Genomic DNA, 22172 nt, shown 5'->3' on the forward strand with positions numbered 1-22172 from the left:
GTGGGGTTGGCGGGGGGGGGGGGGGCGGGGGGTAGCACGGGATGGTGAAAATGGAATTTGTGGCAGGTGACCCATGAAACAGTGTGGAGGCCTGACTCAGTGAACCAGTACTTTGTCATAACTGTTGATAAAAAGCATTAAAACAAAAAAAAAAGCCCTCACCCCTTCCACACATGCTCCAGACCCCATCTATGCCAAATAATACCACCTCATGCCCTCCAACCACCCCACTTGACCCCCTCATACTTTCATACCAACCTATGCTCTCCACACAACCACTTCCATGAATACCCATGCAACTCCATGCCCTCCACCTACACCCTGTGCCAACTTAGTGCCAACTCATGCCAACCCCTGACATCTATGACCCACCATTACACCACCTACCATTTACCATGGGCAGACCTCAGAACCAATGCTGAGGCGAGATAAAGTAAAGCCCTCAAGTGTCTATTGAAGAATTCACTATTTCCAAACTAAACCCCCATTCATCACATTTAATTTCCTATAACCTCGTATAAAAACAAGCATTTTGATTCATTGTCCCACTTCAAAGAGTCTATAACCACTTGGAGCTGTTCAATAAGCTGTGAAATGAGAGGCACCCCACTGGTAAATAAACATTGTGAAATCATTTATGCAACACTAATCTAGTAATGATAACTCTCAGGTTTATGTGAACCGAATGAGATAGTAAGCACTGATTTTTCTTTTCCAATTTTCAATTAATTAAGAGGCAGCAGTTTTACATACCTTAACAATATGCCAGCACCTTTTGACAATTTCTGTTGACAGTTTTAATGAATTTATACACTTTTAATGCAAATTCATGTCCATCATAACAATGCCAAAGGGCAGGTTACCTCCCCCAAAAGTGTACTGGAACCATATCCAAAAGGGTACCTTACCTCTCCAAAAGCAACATTGCAAAGTTTAGAATTGCACCTACCAGGTATAATTTATGCACATCACCACTGGAACTCTACTGCCCCGCCCACCCTAGAATTGGAGTGGGCGAGGGGCGGACAACGGAAATGTCCGGTGTCTTCTGAAGGGCGGGAATTTCCGGTCTCGCTCGAGCAAGGCCCTAAAATCCCACTCTGCATTTCCCACTCCTCGCTGAAAAACATCTGACCTGACTGGAGGTAGCTGCAGGTTTAGATGGGCAGCTTGAGTGAGAGAATAGGAAACAGGGTTATATCACATACTTTTCCAGAGCCCTAACCACTAAATTATTAAAGGCTCCACCAGGAGCTGCAGGTTTAGATGGGCAACTGCCTCGGTGAACCACCAATGTGCAATTTGGAACTTGACCTTATTAGCCCCTGACCCCACCTCCTCCCGCCTTGCAAAAATGGTAAGTGCAACCTTCAGGGAGAGGACTTCCTGATTTGGGCCTCCAGAGTAATTTTTGCAACGGAAAGTCTCTCTGCAAAAATTCAGGCCTTGGAATCTTAGAATGCTTTGCCCTGGGTTTTCTAGCTACTGACTAATTAATAAGGACTCTTAAAATAAGACTTGCTCTTGATACATAATTATTCAGCCAATAGGTGACTTAAAGGTCAATAGCATTCAAAGCAATCTGAAACTATTCAGGAGATGGGAAAAGATTTCAATGTGGGTAAATGCAAGATATGCATATTGAAAAATGAAACATATCCTTGATCAATTGGCAAAGTGGAAAATAAAGGGATTTGGAAACAAGTACATTAACCATTCACAAAGTATAAACCTAACTGAGGATGCTATGAAATAATGTATCTCTGTAGCATTTGATCATAACTTTGCACATATTCTATAAGATGATTAGTGCAGTGATACATGGCATGTCGAGGTAAGTGGACAGCTATCAATAGGATGTTGATGTTTTGAAGACATTTCTAAGAACAATTCCATTATCTCAAGTCCCTCTTCACAACTAGGTTTCCCAAGCCCATTCCCCCAGACAGGTAAATCTAGGCTGTACAGTTTCTATTGTTTTAATTAATTTCTATAAAAGAATGACTAAAAATGTATACAGGCAAATGTGCCTTATATACATCTTCACAGAAAGTCAACCCTAACTAATAAATGCAGGACTAATGTTACTCCTGTCATAGTGAAGTAGGCAGCATTCCTGAAGCATTCTCTTTTTTTTGGCATATTGAATATTCTTTGCAATATAAAGCAAAAAAAATCATTCCCACAACAGCTAAATCAGAAATCTATTTACTAGGTCAAGTCATTGTCTCAATTGCAAGCGGGTGATAGATCTCGGGCCCAATTTTACCATTGGGTCACGCCCGTTTTTGGGCGTGAAAACTTGGTAAAGTTGGGTGTGAGGCGATTAGTGCGATCCGTGCCCCCGTGCAGATGTCCACTTTACCAAGGCCCGAAAATGGACGCGATCCGAACCGCGCCCGAAAGGGGCGTGATGTCAATTTAAATGCATTTGCATGTATTTAAATTGACTTAATGAGATGGATGCCCAATCTTACCTGCATTTACCCTTTACCATTGCGTTCCCCCGTCCAGATTAGGCGCGAAACAGATATGCTCTCCAATGGTCTGTTTCGGGTGCTCCATCTTCTGAAGAGGTAGGTTCAGAGCTTCCAGCGGCTCTCTGACTCAGATCAGTGGTGGGGGGGGGGGGGGGGGGAGGGAGAGGGAGGAGGGAGGTGGGCCAGATGTATCTCTGGTTGGGGGGGGGGGGGGGTAGGAGGAGGGCCAGATGTATCTCTGGTTGGGGGAGGGAAGGAGGAGGGCCAGATGTACCTCTGGTTGGGGTGGGGGCAGAAGGCGGGCCAGATGTATCTCTGGAGGATGAGGTGTTGGGGGGGGTGGGGGGAGGGAGGCCCGATCATTCTCTGGTGGGGGGGGGGGGGGGGGGGAGGAGGAGGCAGTCAGATCGTTCTCTGGTGGGGGTAGGGAGGAGGGAGGCCCAGATCATTCTCAGGTGGGGGGGGGGGGGGGGGGTGGGGGAAGGAGGAAGAGACCAGATGGATCTCTGGTGGGGAGGGGGGGCAGAGGGGGTCCATTGCCATTCTGCGGGCAATCGGTGGGTGGGGAAGAGGGCCACGATCGGTCTGGGTAGCAGCAGGGTGGGGTGGGGAGGGGTGGCTAAGGGGGACAGTTATGTTGTGGGGGTGGGGTGATGTCTGTAGGGGCCATCGCTCCCTCTTTTCACTCGGGCCGCTTTATCTGCTTTTTGCGGCCCAGGAGCGATGTGACAGGGACGCATGTTTTGAATTTTTTGTACTGTGCACGCGCCGTTGAAGGCTCCAATTGGAGCAGCAGCTTTTCGGGTGCGATAAGCCCCGCCCACAGCGCGATTCAGATTTGCGATCTTTTTTTCAGGCTGAGTGTGTATTGGGGCGCCTGAGAACAGGTTTCCAAGTCGGACCTGAATTGTGCCCAGATTCAGCACTTAGAATCAAAATGGTAAAATCGCCCCCATCGAATTGTTAGATCAAAAAGAGACCAAGATGCCCGTCCAATTCATCTTTTATCCTTCTGGTAGTCGCATAATAAGACAATATTGTGGACTAATCATAGCTATTAACCTCTATCAATTAATCAAAAACACAAGTGTGGAAAAGCCCATTTGTGAAGAGCTTTGCAAACCATAGATCCAAAGTCACTTCCTCACTCCAAAACAACAATCTGCCCTGGTCTCTCCACACCGATGCTATAGTGAAGAAAGCTCACCAACGCCTCTACGTTCTCAGGGGGCTAAGGAAATTCATCATGTCTGCTAAAATTCTTAACAATTTTTACAGATGCACCAAAGAAAGCATCCTTTCCAGATATATCACAACTTGGTATGGCTTTTGTTCTGACCAAGATTGCAAGAAACTACAAAGGGTTGTGAATGTAGCCCAGTCCATTACGCAAACCAGCCTCCCATCCATTGACTCCATCTACACTTCCCACTGCCTCGGAAAAGCAGCCAGCATTATCAAGGACCCCACACACCCTGGATATACTCTCTTCCACCTACTTCCGTCAGGAAAAAGATACAGAAGTCTGAAAACATATGCCAACAGACTCAAGAACAGATTCTTCCCTGCTGCCATCAGACTTTTGAATGGTCCTATTATATATTAAGCTGATCTTTCTCTTCACCCTACCTAACACCACTATATTCTGCACCCTATCCTTTTCCTCTATGTATTTCATGAACAGTATGTTTTGCCTGTATAGCACGCAAGAAACAATACTTTTCACTGTATCCCAGTACATGTGACAATAAATCAAATCCTACACTTACCACGTCATGTCTGAATTTACACACTGTTACCCAACATGCTAGTTTTGCAGAAAAACTATGCCATTTGCATGTAGATGAGCAAATATTAATTGCTTCCACCATCTCCTGGGTGGCAACATTAGAAGGTATTGAAAAGCACACAATACAGAGCAATTTAGAACTTTTCTTTATTTATACAATGAGATGCAAATAATGTTTAATAGTTTCTTTTCAATATATACAATACATTCTTTACATTGCAAAGATAATTATTTATATATGTGTGTGTGCATTTATACACGTACATATAAGATTGGATATTGCTTTAAACACAGAGTAAAATATATTGTTAATCATTCAGATAAAGTTTTCTATTTCCCTGCTGTGCACCAATTTACATTCATTCCTCTTTTAATAGGCTGAAGTTCCAAGTCATTGATTTTGTAAGGTTTGTTACAAAATAGGTTTGTATTTCTCACAACATCCAACGACTAAATACAGCAAGATGGGATTTTTATTCTGAACAAAGTTTCTATTTGAGAAAAGGGGATTAAAAATCATTTTTCTGCCTTTTGTTGGATGGCCCCAAGATAGTCGGGATAAAATTAACCAGCAAAGAATTTCACATACGTCTCGTGCACAAGACTGAGGCTCAAAAGTGGAAAGGTACAGATTAAGTTACTGGGTCAAAGTAATTGTCAATGTGTGCATTCCAAAATAAAAACAAGTTAAAAAGAAAACTGTTGTGCATATTTGTTCATTCCCTTCTTGCTGCACTTTTGAGGTGGTTGGATGGTTAAGGATTTGATTCATGTGATGTCTGCACCAATGAAAACTTTGGTACAGTATCCTATGTGGACAACCTTAGACATTTCAAAAAAATTGTACAATATATCAAGCAATGTATGGAGAGCGTGCCACTTAATGACCCTCACCAATGACTCTTGTCCTGAGATTGCCTGAATGTCCCTTTAACATAATCTTAACATAAAAGCTTTCGAAAGACTGTCAGACACATTAATCCTATGAAAATAAAAAAACACCTTACATCTTTTTGGAATAAATGTCAATTATGAGTATTAAAACAATTATTTAGGCACTTAATATAAGTTGAGCACTCCAGCATTTACAAAAAGATATTAAAAATGAAGATTATATACAGTGACAATTTCTTAAAAATACATTCAAGCAGCTTATAGTCCTGAACTTTGATTAATCTCCAAGCCCCGCAAAACCAATTAATATAACGGAGCCAGTTTATATAGTCAGTTTTATGTGTGTGCAGCTTAAATTTTGCAATATTTTAAAAAAAAAATCACAGTCTGCGGTGAAGAACTCGCAATATAATATTTCAGTTCCAAGCAACATTAACATGTTAATAGGATGCACAAATCCCCAGACAATGGGTTAGGCAAACTTGTTTAATCACATTCTTCATGGAGCTTTAGGAACAAAAACCTAGGTCATTTAGCTCTTCAGCCTGTTAGGCACGGCCAATTTGAATCTTAACTCCATTGACCAGTCTTCATTCTATGTTCCTTAATGCTATTGCCACAATTGATCAAACTTTGGAGGGAAGAGATCTACTAATTTCCACTACACTTTGCGGAAAGAAATTGGTCCAGAATGGTCCAATTCTAATTTTAAGGTTATGCTCCCTTGTTCAAGACCCTATCCAGAGGATATCATTTCTCGCTACCCGATCAAATCTTTTAAATCAGGCTAAACACCTCAGTTAGATCACCACATGATTTTCTACACTCAAGTGAATATAAGCGGAGTTCATGCAACTTGCCCTCAAAATTTAACCCTTTAATCTCGGGTTTCATTCCTAATCTAAGATGTTGATTTGACAGTACATGGTATAATCTGAGAATGCCATTCCTAAAATAAAAGCAAAATTACTGCGGATGCTGGAATCTGAAACAAAAGCATAAAATGCTGGAAAATCTCAGCAGGTCTGACAGCATCTGTGGAGAGAGAGTACAGCCAACGTTTCGAGTCTGGATGACCTTTCGTCAGAGACTTGAACCTTTGGCTCTATTCTCTCTCCACAGATGCTGTCAGACTTGCTGAGATTTTCCAGCATTTTATGTTTGTGTGTGTATTGCCAATCTTAATGTTGATTCGGATTAGCACAAGATTTTCCTCTGTGTCTTAACAATAAAATATTGTTTGTGCACTGTTGCCAATTGGGAGGATAATGTCAAGAATAATTATTTTGTGGGGTTCACTGAGTTACTATTGAAGCTAATTGGTTCCAAAATTATCAGCACCACCCCACCTTTGGAGTCAATTGCAATTCCTAGTGGAAATGGCTTTCGTCTTTTAAACACACTGGTTTCACCACTAACTAATGCCTTGACTGGATTGGGAATGAGAACTGTTATCCCCCTAGACTGATTCACATTAGACACCATTGCAACAGAGATGGAAGGGACCAACACAAAGTTACAGAGGCTTGGATTTTCACATGAGTGGAAATGGGCCTGGGTCAGGATTTGCACTTGCAAACTATGCCCTCGCTTATCATAGGTCAGAACAAACACGGACTTCAGTACACACAAGAAAGAATTCCAGATGGACTAATGTACCCCAGTCAGACCTTTTCCCCAGATATGCTGAAATCAGGGTGCAACCTCTACCCTGAGGCTAAAAACCTGTATGACTCCTAACCTGTCAATAGAGTCCTTATCAGATCACATGCAAATGACAAAGACTGTTTGTGCAAGAGTGCATATTAGATGCAATTGTTAGCTTTTTCATCTGTACTACCGTGCCCCCTCCACACCGCCACAACTGCTGAATGTTCTGATGTCGCTTCATGGCCACCAGCAGTAACCTTGACCCTCCCAAGAACCTCCTATTACATCTGTGAGCCACTATTGTTGGGGTGAATTGGGCACTAGAGGACCCTGTCAGATTGTCGTAACTAAACAAGGAGGAGAATCTGCCATCCTTCTCCAGTCCCACATTAATGTGGCTTCACTACTCTCTGAAGTGACCCAGAAAGCGATGAGTAGTCTGGATGAATTCATTGCTGCGATGAAGATAATGTGGATTTTGGACAGACAAAGTGTTAATTCCAACATCCCCTGCCTGAACTTTGCCCAGTGACCACCTCAGATCTGTAGTCATGCCAACTAAATGTTTCAGGGTGCATTTGCATACGGACCGACCAAAGCACTTCCGTAATTATTATTAGCTGAATGATAATTTCCCTGTCACTTCTGTGAATCAATTACAGTCAGACAATCAAATCAACCAAACCCACCTTTCCGACAAAATGAATAGATTTGGTTTTACTTCACATTGGTATAGTTTCACGTTCTAGAGAGTGGGCATCAATCTCTCGCTTTAACATGGCAGACCCAAACTGGGTTCCTGACGCTCCCTCCGCTTCTCCCCAATTTTTATTTCTTATTTGAACTCAAAAGGTAGGATTTGCTGCCCCTCTCCCACACCTCATTCACGTGAAGGTGCTCCCCCCCCCCGCCACCACTGGCTGGCGATGGGATCTTCCAATCCTGCTGCTGTCAATGGGATTTCCTATTGTTCGCACCATCCACTGCCGAGGAACCCATCGGCAGGACTGGAAGATCCTGCCAGCAGGAATGACCGGAGAGTCCTACCCCACACAACAGTTTGCTTTCAATAGTTCAACGTAGGCAACAGAGATTTGTTCTGGTTTCACAATCACAATGGGACGTTCTAAGGACGCACAGGGTGAATTTGTTCCTATATTATACCGAACAAGTGAATAAATGATTGAAAATGTGCATTTGAAGAGCAGGGAGTGAGGGTGGACCTTTATGTCGCTGCATACAATTCCTTGTCATTAATGAGGCACACTTGTCCCTATGTATACCATTCTTTGAATATTGAAAATTCCTTGAAGTATATACTTATACCAATAAAGTGCAAGGATGAGGGTTACATGGTGGAATCTTTGGTTTCCTGAGCAGTTTCTGGTCAGAAATTGCAATCCTATGACAAAACAAAATATCCCAGTCTTCGAGTTCCCAGAATTCCACTCTTTTCAGGAAGAACAGCCTATCCTTCGTTAAGTGACGCAAGAGTTTCTTCCGTGAGAGAGAAGCGAGCGTTCCACCAGACTATCCCCACCCGACCACATGTTCTCTGACTTTGTTCTTTTGTTGTCCACTGGCTATTCTTTACGCCACAGTGACTACTCTCAGATTCTGTTTGGTTTCACTGACGGAGCAATCTTCTGAAATCTTCTCCTCGGAGCAACTCCGACCAGAGAGCTTGTCCATCTGCTCCAGGTCGTTGAAGCGTTCCACTACACACTGGGCGGTGAGGCGTGCTTCTGGATCATGGTCCCAGCATTCCACAATGATTTCACATACCTGCTGTACAAGCTGAAAAACAAAGGGAGAGAACAATGCTTACATGAACGTTGGGTAAAAGTATACTGACTCCAAGAAAGGCACATGTGGGTGCAGTGACTGCACAACACCGATGTTTCTAGCTAGCAGTCCAATTGGCCTCCGATGGCACATTTCACATTCTTCTAGACTATCACACAAGGCAAGTTGTAACGTTGAAGCATCCGATGTCTGACTTAGATATACATGGGGAGGCAATGGCTTAATGGCCTAATTATCACTAGACTATTAACTCAGAAGCTCAGCTAATGTTCCGGGGGCCTGGGTTCGAATCCCGCCACGGCAGATGGTGGAATTTGAATTCAATTTTAAAAATCAAAAATCGGGAATTAACAATCCACCGATGATCATGAAACCATTGTTGATTGCTGGTTTACTAATGTCCTTTAGGGAAGGAAATCTGCCGTCCTTATCTGGTCTGGACTATGTGTGACTCCAGAGCCACAGTAACGTGGTTGACTGTGAACTGTCCTCCAAGGGCAACTAGGGATGGGCAATAAATGCTGGCCAGCCAACGACGCCTATGTCTCACAAATGAATAGTAATAAAAAATACACTCCTATAGCAACACCAGCCATATCTTACGTGAACTGATGTTCAGTTATGGTGGAGAGGTCTGAGCAGTGACTGAATTAGCCTCAATGTAAGCTATTTTGGAGGAGGGGGTAGGGGGGAGGGGTTAAAAGGCCTGATTCATCTCAAAGCTCTCCAGGGGTAAAACATATATGCACTTCCTGTTGCAGGCACTTCCTCCCAACCAGGAACTCATTCCAGTGCAACATCTTCCGCCCTTTGTTTATTAGTTTTGCATTCCAATCCTAGTAACTGTGCTGGCCCAGCCTTGTTAACACTGTCACTGACTGAAATTGTGGGTTTCTTTTTAAATCAAGGGTATTCAACTTAAGACTAACCTAGTCATTAAGATGAAAGCTAAATTTAGACTCAAACTCTGTTTTTTTTTTCAGGGTATGGCATGAGGATTTGGAAGGACACTGGAGATTTGGGGAGAGGAGAGTGGGGGAGGGGAGGAAGGCTCCATTACGGAAACACATTTTGTCTGCCAGTCTCTCGTCCTCTTTCCCCCTCCATTGGCCAGTCCTCAACATTTGGAACTGCTGCTGTAAATGGGTGGGAATAGGAGGCAATTTGCATCTCGTTGATCCCTGTTTGACTTAAATTGACATTAAATAAATTAATTTGACATAAATTTGACATTGAATGGTTTCAAGGAGGAGATAGATATACTTCGGATTTGAAAAAAATGGGTCAAAGGGATATGGGGAAGAGGTGGGGAGGTGGATTTGAGACCAAGAGGAGATCAGCTATGATCTGACAGAATGGCGGAGCAGGCTCGAAGGGCCGAATTTGCCTACTTCTTCTCCTAATTCCTAATGTTTTGACACTCAAAAACAGGATGGGGCTTGGCTCTGTATTCACATATAAGCAAGTTGTCAGTCATGTGGAAGAACATTTAAAAGGGATCCTCGGCTGCTCTCAGGTACCACTATGGCTTTGTGTGACATGGTTTCTGCGGTAGGTCAGGTTTATTCTCCATCTTAAAAGGAACTGAAAGCGCTTAAAAAATTTTTTTATTAGTGTCACAAGTGGCTTACATTAACATTGCAATGAAGTTACTGTGAAAATCCTCTCGTCCCCACACTCCTTGTAATTGATGCTGGAGGTTCTGAACTTATCTTGTGTGCTGCTCTGGTGTTGCTTCTCTCTGCAACATGTCCCCTTTAAACTGCCACAGCCAACCCTTGGGAAGCTGTTACGCCCACAACCTATGTCCTATGGGCAGCAAGGTGGCACAGTGGTTAGCACTGCTGCCTCATAGCGCCAGGGACCTGGGTTTGATTCCCGGCTTGGGTCACTGTCTATGTGGAGTCTGCACGTTCTCCCCATGTCTGCGTGGGTTTCCTCCAGGTGCTCCGGTTTCCTCCCATAGTCACGAAAGAAGTGCTGGTTAGGTGCACTGGCCATGCGAAATTCGCCCTCAGTGTACCCGAACAGGCGCCAGAGTGGGGCGACTAAGTGATTTTCACAGTAACTTCATTGCAGTGTTAATGTAAGCCTACTTGTGACACGAACGAATAAACTTTAAACTTCCTTCCACCAGGTTGCTCAGCTGCCTACCGAGAATGCACAAATCGGCTACCACATGGAACATTACAAGAGTGAATGCACTTTCAAAAAGTACTTCATTGGATGAGAAGCACTTTGGGAGGCTCTGTGGATGCAAGTTATTTCCTTCAAATAAACTCACCTCATTCTATCTGGTGAGAGCAGCTCATATTTGCACTTGCATAGTACATGCAGTGGGTGTGATCCCTAATATCAGCTCCACACTGAAGTGACAGTACTAATATAGCTGGAGAGCATTAACAGAAACAGATAGACCATGTATACATTGTAATGAAAACAAAAGTTACAAAACTGTTATGTCCTGGGACTGTCATCTTAATTTATTGTAAAATGGAGCAGTGACAGGGATTGTGCGACCCGCTTCAAATTTTGCCCCACGACAATCCTGTGTGGCTTGGTCGCTAAGGGAACAAGGGGGGTTCAGTTTGACTGACTGGGAAGAAAGGTGCTTGATGGTCACATCTGTAGACAATGGCAAGAGCAGGTGTGCTAACTGTGAATAGACTGTCAGGGCCAGGTTTATGCAAAGTGGTGGGCAGGACCCAGATGAGGTAGTCCCAACCTCATGTCTGATAGGGTAAAGGGGGGCAGGGAATGAATCACACAGGAGGGAAACCTGAACGTATCACAGAGTTCAAATGTTTTGGCTGTTGTATGGGCCTTGATGTGGAGATGCCGGTGTTGGACTGGGGTAAGCACAGTAAGAAGTCTCACAACACCAGGTTAAAGTCCAACAGGTTTATTTGGTAGCAAATACCATAAGCTTTCGGAGCACTGCTCCTTCGTCAGATGGAGTGGTTATCTGTTCTCCAACAGTGCACAGACACAGAAATCAAGTTACAGAATACTAATTAGAATGCAAATCTCTACAGCCAGCCAGGTCTTAAAAGGTACAGATAACGTGGGAACATTAAACACAGGTTAAAGAGATGTGTATTGTCTCCAGACAGGACAGCTAGTGATATTATGCAAGATCAGGGGGAAAGCTGTGGCGAGCTGTGGGGGTTACTGATAATGTGACATAAATCCAACATCCCGGTTTAGGCCATCCTCTGTGCGGTATGGGCCTTAACCCAGAGTGTGGGAATCACAACTTGATGGAGTAGACATAAACACTCTTGATGAATGAACAAGATCTGTTTAATTGTCGTGATATAAAACCCCACTCTTTAACTGTAAAATAAAAACTGACTGCAGATGTCAGTGTTTGTTAAAAATAAATTCAGCTGGATTGCTTTGACTGACAGGTCAGGTGGTATAGCATCCGTTTAAACAGTTTTAATAGCATCATCTGTCAAAATTTCCCTACGAGTTATTCATTGTGAAGGCTTGGCTGAATTTCAATGCTATATTATCTCAGCAGGGGTTGTGAGCTCATTTTTTATTAACGGCTTAAAATCACTTTTAAAGGATTTGGGGTATAAACAAAAGTTTGTTTTTATAAGAGATTAACCACTTGAGGAGATTTAAAAAGCTTTGACACTTTCATTAACGGGAATCTTTTAGCCTGTTGTGTGTGACTTGGGCCTATGTCATTTTGAGTCATTGAGCCCACAGCTGATAATAATACTCAGGATGTGTGGTTGGATAGAATTTTGCAGTGTCTGAAGAAAAGATCGAGACTGATAGACCAAATGGGCTATTCCATGCTGCCGGCTTTCTTGCATTCCTCTGTAATTACTGGGTGCTGTCACTACAAAAAGCAATTCCCTGGTTTACGACCCAGAGCACAACTGATTTCCTCATTGGCAAAAATAAAAGAGTGAAGATTAACTTCTTGAACGGCATAAGATTATTTACTGCTCGCAATGATCTTTAAACTACCTGGTGATTGAGCCAGCTGTTGGGGATCTCAGGTCTTCCCCGATCCCTCAGCACCACATCCTTCATGCTTTCTACACAGGGATGTTCCCGAACTTTGGAACCAAAGGCAGGCTCGTAGTCTTTCACTTCTGTGGAGAAAAGAATTCAATAAGAAATGAGGGCAGACGTGGATAAACTATTTTCTGTGGTGCAAGAATTAAGAACAAGGCGTAGCATTCTAAAATTAGAGCTAGACCATTAAAGAGCAGAATCAGGAAAGAGTGGTAACAAACTCTCTCCCTCCCAGTAGGCTGCAGCTTGTAACTCAGAGTTAGATTGTTTTATTGTGTAAGGAAATCTATAGATAAGGAGCAAATACAGGAAAATAAACCTGGCAAGCATAATCGAAATGAATGGCAGGGAAAGATGACCAACTCCTGTTCCTATGGGCGGGATTTTTCGTGCCCCCCCCCCTTCCACCATGTGTTTCGCGGTGGCGGAGGCAGCCCACCATTGTTCAGCAGTGAGTCTTCTAGTCCTGTTGTTGTCAATGGGGGTTTCCTGTTGAACGCACCCCTTGTTACCGGGAAACCCGAGGCAGGGGTGCACTATCGTCAGGACTGGAAGATCCCGCTGGTCTGAACAACAAGGAAATTCTAGCCTATATTTCTTGGTCAGGAGCTGAAAGGAGGTACAGTGAATCATAGTATGGGTACATATGTACAAATATAATATTATATATTATGTAACTTAATTTCTTTATAAACCCCTTTTCCAATTTCATATGCTGCTTATATGGAATCATCCCACCATGCTTACAATATCATTGCAATCAGGGACTGGTGGAATCCATCTCACTTGTGGCACAGTGGTTAGCACTGCTGTCTCACAGCGCCAGGAGCCCGGGTTCGATTCCCGGCTTGGATCTGTGTGAAGTCTGCGCATTTTCCCTGGGTCTGCGTGGGTTTCCTCTGGGTGCTCCGGTTCCCTCCCACAGTCTGAAAGACGCACTGGTTAGATGCACTGGTCATACTAAATTCTCCCTCAGTGTACCCGAAAAGGCGCCGGAATGTGGCGACTAGGGGATTTTCACAGTAACTTCATTGCGGTGTTAATGTAAGCCTACTTGTGACTGATAAATAAACTTTAAGTTTATGGCATCACTGCAGTTAGTAAAATGGAAATTATCTTTCCATGCTTATAATACCACAACCTAAGAAGCTGTGGAAATGTCTTCCACAATTTCCAACTAGAAAAAAATGATCCAATGCAAATTTGACCAGGATGTAATAACTTCCAGTGCGTTCCCACAAATCTATGCCCAGTTTCTACACTGCTGTCATAGAACCATAGAAAATTACAGCTCAGAAACAGGCCTTATGAAATGTAACTCTCAGTATCTTGGGCTGTCTTGTTCAACATGAGCTTAGTAAGGGCAGGGTGTTAATGTCAGACACCAGAGAACCATTCCAGTTTTGACATTTAGTGCTGATATGGAGCACGTCCGGGTTAAAAAGCTCTATCGCTTCTTCTCTTGGTAGCAACCTTGATTAGTCGAGGGTCGCTGAACCAGGGCTTACTCATGGCAGCCTTCTAGTAAGGTGTCATGGTAGACACCTCTGTGTTAAGCATCACCTGATGTGTCTCAGGAGCCTGATTCTGGCATGGCAGTCTCTGCCACATCTGCTGCACAGGAAGACACTGCGCTGAGAAGGTGCACAAGTTTATTTTTAATATACATCTGATTTCCAGCTATCCTTTGAAGTAGATAGCCAATTCAACACAGGTTTGCGCTGTATTCTGGGCTGTTTTAATAATCTGGACTCCCAGTTACAGGGGATTGGAGTGAGACTGCGCAAACCCTTATCTGATGAGTCAGGGCTGGATTGCAACCTAGTTCTTATGTGAGGGCACTGCACTAACAACCTCCATCACTCAGTTCCTCTAGGGAGGCAAGAGCTGAGAGCTTGTCTTTTTGCAAATAGTGAGTTTTATTCAAACTAAGGAACATAGCGCAGTTAAGAAGTCTCACAGTAAGAACTCCAATGCCGGCATCTTCACATCAATACAGCACAGCAGCAGGTCCTTCAGCCCACCAAGCATGCATTTGTTTCTATCCCTCTGTTCACCTCCTGTTCATGCGTCTATCAAGATACATCTTGAATGTTGAAAATGTGCCTGCTTCCACCACCTATACTGGCAGTGTGTTCCAGTCACCCACCCCCCTCTGTATGAAAAACTTTTCCCGCACATTTCCCCTAAACCTGTGCCCTCTTGTAGTCGACCCTTCTACCCTGGGAAAAAGCCTCTGACTATCCACCCTATCTATGCCTCTCATAATTTTGTAGACCTCTATCATGTCGCCCCTTAGCCTCTGTCTTTCCAGTGAAAACAATCCGAGTTTATCCAACCTCTCCTCATACCCAAAACCCTCCAGACCAGGAAACATCCTGGTGAACCTTCTTTGCACTCTTTCCAAAGCATCCACCTCCTTCTGGTAGTGTGACGACCAGAACTGCACGCAATATTCCAAATGCGGCCTAACTAAAGTTTTACACAGCTGTAACGTAACTTGTCAACTTTTATACTCGATGCACGTTTTTTCATTAACAATCCATTTCAGAGCAGGGTCAAAATGGAACACAGGGTTCCCATTCAGTGTCTCTGGTCCATTGTAGTCAGTGATAGTTTGATGTTTATAGATCAACTATCAGCTGGTATCTTGGGTTGGCTAAATAGTTGGAACAAAGAAAACAGACTTGCAGTCTTGCTCCAATGTTCCAGAAGGACAGAAGTTTGGCTGATGACGAGTGTGTTAACACAATATTAAAAAATGTGGTGGTTCCCCTCTCCAGTCGAGTAGAAAATCAATTCATTATGTGCATCAACTTATGTTGAAATCTGCAGTTTACACTTCAACCTCAGGCATGTGGACATCAAAGCTCTCTCCTTTTCTGTGGCAAAACAAAATGGCCGAATCCAAAGTCCACCTACTCCCTTTTTTTCACTGCTTACTGAATGCTGTCTTGTCTCGATATCAAACTAAACAAGCAAGTGGATTTATACTCATTTCACTGCTGGCTCATTCATTAGTGAGGAACAGATTGGATTGCAGAACTCCGGCACCTGGGGAACATCTGTTCTGGAGTGAATAGATAGTAAACTCTGCGAGAAATAGACTTAATGTATATTTTAGCTTGGCCACAAAAATGCTTTTAACCAACACTCGGTAGGGAACAAGCTATTCCAGTGTGGTTTAAAGAAAATTCTAAAGCGCTAAATTAAGCCACATTTTGGAATAGCAGATATCAGTATTGCTCTGCTTAGCCCCCTTGTGCACTATATGGCAGAATGAACATGGCACCCCTATGGGCAGCACAGTGGCACAACAGGCAGTGGTTAGCACTGCTGCCTCACAGCTCCAGGGACCTGGGTTTGATTCCAGCCTTGGATGACTGTCTGTGCGGAATCTGCACATTCTCCCCATATCTGTGTGGGGTTTCTCAGGGTGCTCCGGTTTCCTCACACAGTCCAAAGATGTGCAGGTTAGGTGGATTTGCCATGCTAAATTGCCCCTTAATGTCCCATAATGTGTAGGTTAGATGGATTAGCCAATGGACACGTGTAGGATTATAGGGATAGGGCGGGGGAAGGGGCTGGGCTTGGGTAAGATACTCTGCCACAGAGTCGGTGCATACTCGATGGGCCAAATGGCCTCTTCTGTACTATAGGGATTCTATTCCATTTGCTGGACAAGGACACTTAGAGATGGAATACCAGTAGGGCATCTTCTGATTAATCACAAGTTCCAACAACCTTGGTTCAACTAGTGAGTTAATGAAGTCGTTATTGCAGGACAGATGACAAAAGGTCACCCACAGGCAGAGACATTGCGTTTATCTGTACAGTTATTGAAATGCAGCAGTTGCAGCTTCCAAAGGTTTCATTTAAGCAACCTACCAATCAGGACATGATGCTCTCCAAAGCTCTGCTACCCATATTCTAACCCATCACCCCGTACACACTGGCCTACTGCAACTCCCAGTCACAAACACCTCGATTTTTAAATTCTCATCCTCGTGTTCAAACCACTTGATGGCCTTGCCCTTCTGTGTATCCTCATCATCCTCCATGCCCACAGACCTTCAAAAACTCTGAACTCCTGCACACTGCCCACTCCCTTTGCCCCACTATTAGCTGGTGTCCCTTCAGCTAGAGGCTGCACAGTTCTGTCTCTCCCACTTTAAGATGCTCCTTAAAACCTCTCTCCTCAAGCTTTTGGTCAGATATCTTGATATTTTCTCCATTTGTGTTCTATTTTTTCTGTTGTGTTCCAGTGACACAGTTGAGACTACCTCACTGTCTTGGGATGTAGTATGCTGTGTTAAATGTGTCACACAACTTGTTGTCTAATGACTGCATCATATTTCTCTGAAGAATGGGTTGCAGAATAGAATAGATCAACTTCATCCACTCCGATGCCCTCTGTTGTTTTGGACACTGCAAGAGTTTAAGAACAAGAGGTAGTTTCCTGTCTGTGCAAAATATTACACAGCAAGATCCAAAGGCTCTTCCATTTGAAGACATTTTAAAATGTAGAAATATCATGATGTAGTTCCCTGTTTCATCAACCGATTTGAGTGTAGAAGTTTAAAGTTTATTTATTAGTGTCACAAGTAGGCTTACATTAACACTGCAATGAAGTTACTGTGAAAATCCCCTAGTCACCACACTACGCCTGTTCGGGTACACAGAGGGAGAATTTAGCACGGCCAATGCTCCTAACCAGCACGTCTTTGGAGTGTGGGAGGAAACCGGAGCACCCAGAGGAAACCCACGCAGACACGGGGAGAACGTGCAGACTCCGCACAGATAGTGACCCAAGCCAGGAATTGAACCCAGGCCCCTGGCGCTGTGAGGCAGCAGTGCTAACCCAATCTGAAGGCATGGGTAGAATCTATTTTATACTCATGGAATAATGTGGCATGCGGAAGTTGAGAGTCATCCAAACAATGCCCAAGGCTGCCTCCAGAGTTTGGGGTGGAGGCCACCAACAATCCTGGACCCCGGACCACCACAGCAGTGGGTGGGGAGAGCATCGATAGGGGGATCTGCCAAATTCAACATCACATGGAGGTCCATCTTCCAGCCTCAGGGTGTTCCCAGAGGACAATCTATTTTTTCTGGAGGTTTATCTTCTTTCTTAACGATGGGTCAGCGATGTTGGATGCCTTTTTAATATGGTATCCAGATGTGAGGGCGAGACTTATGCCATCATGCCTGCCCACCACTGAATACAGTGCAAAACCCCCAGGTACACAATTAATTCGGTCGGGGCCGGAAGAGATGGCATGGTTTCTGCCGGCCTCCTCAGCAGGGAACACTCCATGTTCGTGCCCCCGCTGCGGGACCTAGTCCCAGATGGGAGAATTCCATCCAGAGTTTACATATCAGGTCATAGACCTTTATCAGAACTAATAAAAGTTAAAGCTGTAACAGGGTTTAAGCAATAGAAATGCAGGGAAAGGAGGAGCGGGGTTTGGCAACAGAAAGAATAGGAAAGGTTTATGACAGAATAGAAGGCGGAAGAGATTAAATTCCCCGATCCACTGCCTCTGTAATGTACATCTCTAAATTCTTCCTGTTCTGAGGGAAACATTAACTCTGTCCCTTGCTCCATAGATGCTGCCTGAGTATTTCCAGCAATTTTCATTTTTATATCAGGAGAGAGCTCTAATGCTCAGAGTCGTATCATTTCATTTTTAAGAGTAATTTTGGAGTTACGTGGGAAAGGTTAAAAATGGTTTTAAGTTTCTTGTCAACAGCAGAGCATGCTCAATAAATCTAAATATTTCTGTGAGGAACACAAAGAAGCAATGACCACAAGTTGCATTTGACACATTAAACATCAAAGCTGGAAGCAGGAGTAGGCCATTCAGCCCTTTGAGCCTGCTCTGCCATTCATTATGATCATGGCTGATCATCAAATTCAATATTCTGATGCCTCCTTCCCCTCCATATCCCTTGATCCCTTTAGTAAAGGGTCACAAGGTGCTTCATGGGAATGTTATCAAACAAAATTTGACAGAGAGGTGGGTTTTAAAGAGAGTTTTAAAAGTAGGGGAATGCGGCGGACCTAAGAAACAAGGCAGCCCAGGTATATAAATCAAAGAAAGATTTTGGCAAGGAAATTCCGGAGCTTAAGGTTTACGCCATTGAAAGCACAGCCACCAATGATGGGGTAATGAAAATCAAAGATGCCAAGAGGCTAGAATTGAAGGAGCTTCGTGATCTTGGAGGGTTGGAGGTAGCAAAATACACCAGGTTATAAGATCTGCAGGAAAGACAAAAGATAGGTTATAGGGAGAGATTAATGATTGAGGATGAAATCACCTCAATGGTAAGTAGATAAACAAGCAATGAAGACTATAAGAGCAGAATTAAGAAAAAGGCAAGGATTTAAGACTGTAGTGAGGGTGGTGTAGGAGTAGCAACTATAAAGTGGTAGGCTGTATAAATTCAGAGACTAGACAAGCATCTAGCAAAGGCAGAATAGTTTTAATTGGGATTTCAATTTTCCTGGCACAGACAGAATAGCGCACGTCAGAAAGATAGTGAATTTCTTGAGCATGTCCAGCATAGTTTTCTGCAACAATATGTCTTGGAATCAACAAACGGGGAGGCCATATTTTAGATTCACTAATGAGCCAGATTTAGTTTATGACGACATGTGGACATTTATCAGACAGTAATCAGAATAGAGTTCAACAAATGTTTGAAGAGGAGGAACATGAAAAAGCAACGAAGATTTTAGATTTAGACAAGGCTGACAGAGATTGTCCACACGAAACGGGAAAACTGTGTTAATGGATAAAACAGCAGAAGAAATAGGAAATGTTGAAGGACGAATTTGAGATCCAAAACCAGTTTTATCTCCTCAGGGTCAATAAGAACATAAGAAATAGGAGCAGGAGTAGGCCATCTAGCCCCTCGAGCCTGCCCCGCCATTCAATAAGATCATGGCTGATCTGAAGTGGATCAGTTCCACTTACCCGCCTGATCCCTATAACCCCTAATTCCCTTACCGATCAGGAATCCATCTATCCGTGATTTAAACATATTCAACGAGGTAGCCTCCACCACTTCAGTGGGCAGAGAATTCCAGAGATTCACCACTCTCAGAGAAGAAGTTCCTCCTCAACTCTGTCCTAAACCGACCCCCCTTTATTTTGAGGCTGTGCCCTCTAGTTCTAGTTTCCTTTCTAAGTGGAAAGAATCTCTCCATCTATACCCTATCCAGCCCCTTCATTATCTTATAGGTCTCTATAAGATCCCCCCTCAGCCTTCTAAATTCCAACGAATACAAACCCAATCTGTTCAGTCTCTCCTCATAACCAACACCCCTCATCTCTGGTATCAACCTGGTGAACCTTCTCTGCAGTCCCTCCAAGGCCAATATATCCTTCCGCAAATAAAGGGACCAATACTGCACACAGTATTCCAGCTGCGACCTCACCAATGCCCTGTACAGATGCAGCAAGACATCTCTGCTTTTATATTCTATCCCCCTTGCGATATAGGCCATCCCATTTGCCTTCTTGATCACCTGTTGCACCTGCAGACTGGGTTTTTGCGTCTCATGCACAAGGACCCCCAGGTCCCTCTGCACAGCAACATGTTGTAATTTCTTTCCATTTAGATAATAATCCAATTTGCTATTATTTCTTCCAAAGTGAATAACCTCGCATTTGTTAACGTTATACTCCATCTGCCAGATCCTCGCCCACAGATCCTCAATCAAGAACTCAACCTGCCCAGAAAATGGAGTCATGGACAACCAAAGGCAACATAAAGTTGAATGAAAATGCATATAAAATAGCGCAGATCCTGATGAATGGACAAGATACTAAGGTAGTAAAAGGGAGACAAAACAGAGTTACAAAAAGGAAGTATAAAAAGAAACTTGCAAAGGGAGATCAAAATTCCAATTTTTTTTACAATTATATTAAGAAAATGGAGGAGGTCAGGACAAAGTGAAAACTGATAAGAATGATCATAGAATCCCTACAGTACAGGAGGAGGCCATTCGGCCCATCGAGTCTGCACCAACAACAATCCCACCCAGGCCTTATCCCCATAACCCCACATATTTACCCTGTTAATCCCCCGACACTAAGGGGTAATTTAGCACGGACAATCAACCTAACCTGCACATCTTTGGAATGTGGGAGGAAACCGGAGCACCCGTAGGAAACCCACGCAAACATGGGGAGAACATGCAAACTCTGTACAGTCACAATAAGGCTGGAATTGAACCCAGGTCCCTGGTGCTGTGAGGCAGCAGTGCTAACCACTGTGCCACCGTGCCACCCATAATGATGTTGTCATTGAAAAATAAGGAAATGGTGGACTTGCTGAATAATTACTTTGCATCAAAGTTTTAAAGTTTATTTATTAGTATTACAAGTAGGCTTACATTAACACTGCAATGGAGTTCCTGTGAAAATCTCCTAGTCACCACACGCCGGCGCTTGTTCGGGTACACTGAGGGAGAATTTAGAATGGCCAATGCACCTAACCAGTACATCTTTACGACTTTCGGATCATTTTTTCCAGAAGAGGAAGAGATCAGCATTCCAAAGAAATGATAGAATCAGGGACAGGGACTTAACAGAATTAGCATAAGCAATTTAACAGTAATGAAAAAAATAGTGGCACCTACAAGTGACAATCTCCCAGGACCAGATGGTTTCCACCTTGGGCTTTTAAGGAAATAGGAGAGAATAGGATTGGTGCCCTAATGGGTAGCACAATGATCAACACTGCTGCCTCACAGCGCCAGGGACACGGGTTCAATTCCCGGCCTGGGTTACTGTCTGTGTGGAGTCTGCACATTCTCCCCATGTCTGCGTGGGTTTCCTCCGGGTGCTCCGGTTTCCTCCCACAGTTCAAAGACGTGCTGGTTAGGTGCATTGGCCATGCTAAATTCTCCCTCAGCGTACCCGAACAGGTGCCGGAGTGTGGGCGACCAGGGGATTTTCACAGTAACTTCATTGCCGTGTTAATGTAAGACTACTTGTGACTAATAAATAAATAAACTTTAAACTGTAATCTTCCAAAGTTTTCAATTTGGCAACAGCTCACTTAAATTGGAATATTGTATATATCAGTCATTATTAATGACAGGTGATAGCGGGAATCCGTGGAATTATCGACCAGCTAGCCTTCGATCTGTTGTTGGGGAATTACTAGAGTCTACAATTAAGGGCAGGGGCGGAATTTTCCTGTCCTGCCTGCCACTGGAATCGTAGTGGCCGGGGGTGGGGGGTGGGGTGGGGGTTCAGACCTTGCAAAGGTCCGTTGAGCTCGGGTGGGATTTTCCAGTCTTGGGGCGAGCGCAGCCGGAAAGTCCCACCCAGGGTGTCTAAACACCTTGAACATTTTCAGGTACTCAGAGCCTTTATGGATGTGTAAAAGGTGCTTGAAAGTGGCAAACGTGATTGGACTTCTCAATGACAGAGGAATATTTACGGATATTATTGGTATAAATTTCCAGAAGGCATTTCATAAAATACCTCATAAGAAAT

General features: G+C 43.7%; 1 protein-coding gene across 1 annotated transcript in view; it reads right to left on the bottom strand.

Annotated features, from left to right (window-relative positions):
* Window positions 1-7654: 7654 nt before the first annotated feature.
* The window catches only part of tgfbr2b (transforming growth factor beta receptor 2b), a 77703-nt gene continuing 63185 nt past the window's right edge, over window positions 7655-22172 (bottom strand). The window contains exons 6-7 of the mRNA XM_078242185.1: window positions 12607-12734; window positions 7655-8610 (exon numbers count right to left, since the gene is read on the bottom strand). Of these exons, the coding sequence (XP_078098311.1) occupies window positions 8404-8610; window positions 12607-12734 (335 nt within the window). The 3' untranslated portion in view covers window positions 7655-8403. The remainder of the gene's footprint in view (window positions 8611-12606; window positions 12735-22172) is intronic.

This window comes from Mustelus asterias, chromosome 2 (assembly GCF_964213995.1).
Source record: "Mustelus asterias chromosome 2, sMusAst1.hap1.1, whole genome shotgun sequence".
NCBI classification, from domain to species: Eukaryota; Metazoa; Chordata; class Chondrichthyes; order Carcharhiniformes; family Triakidae; genus Mustelus; species Mustelus asterias.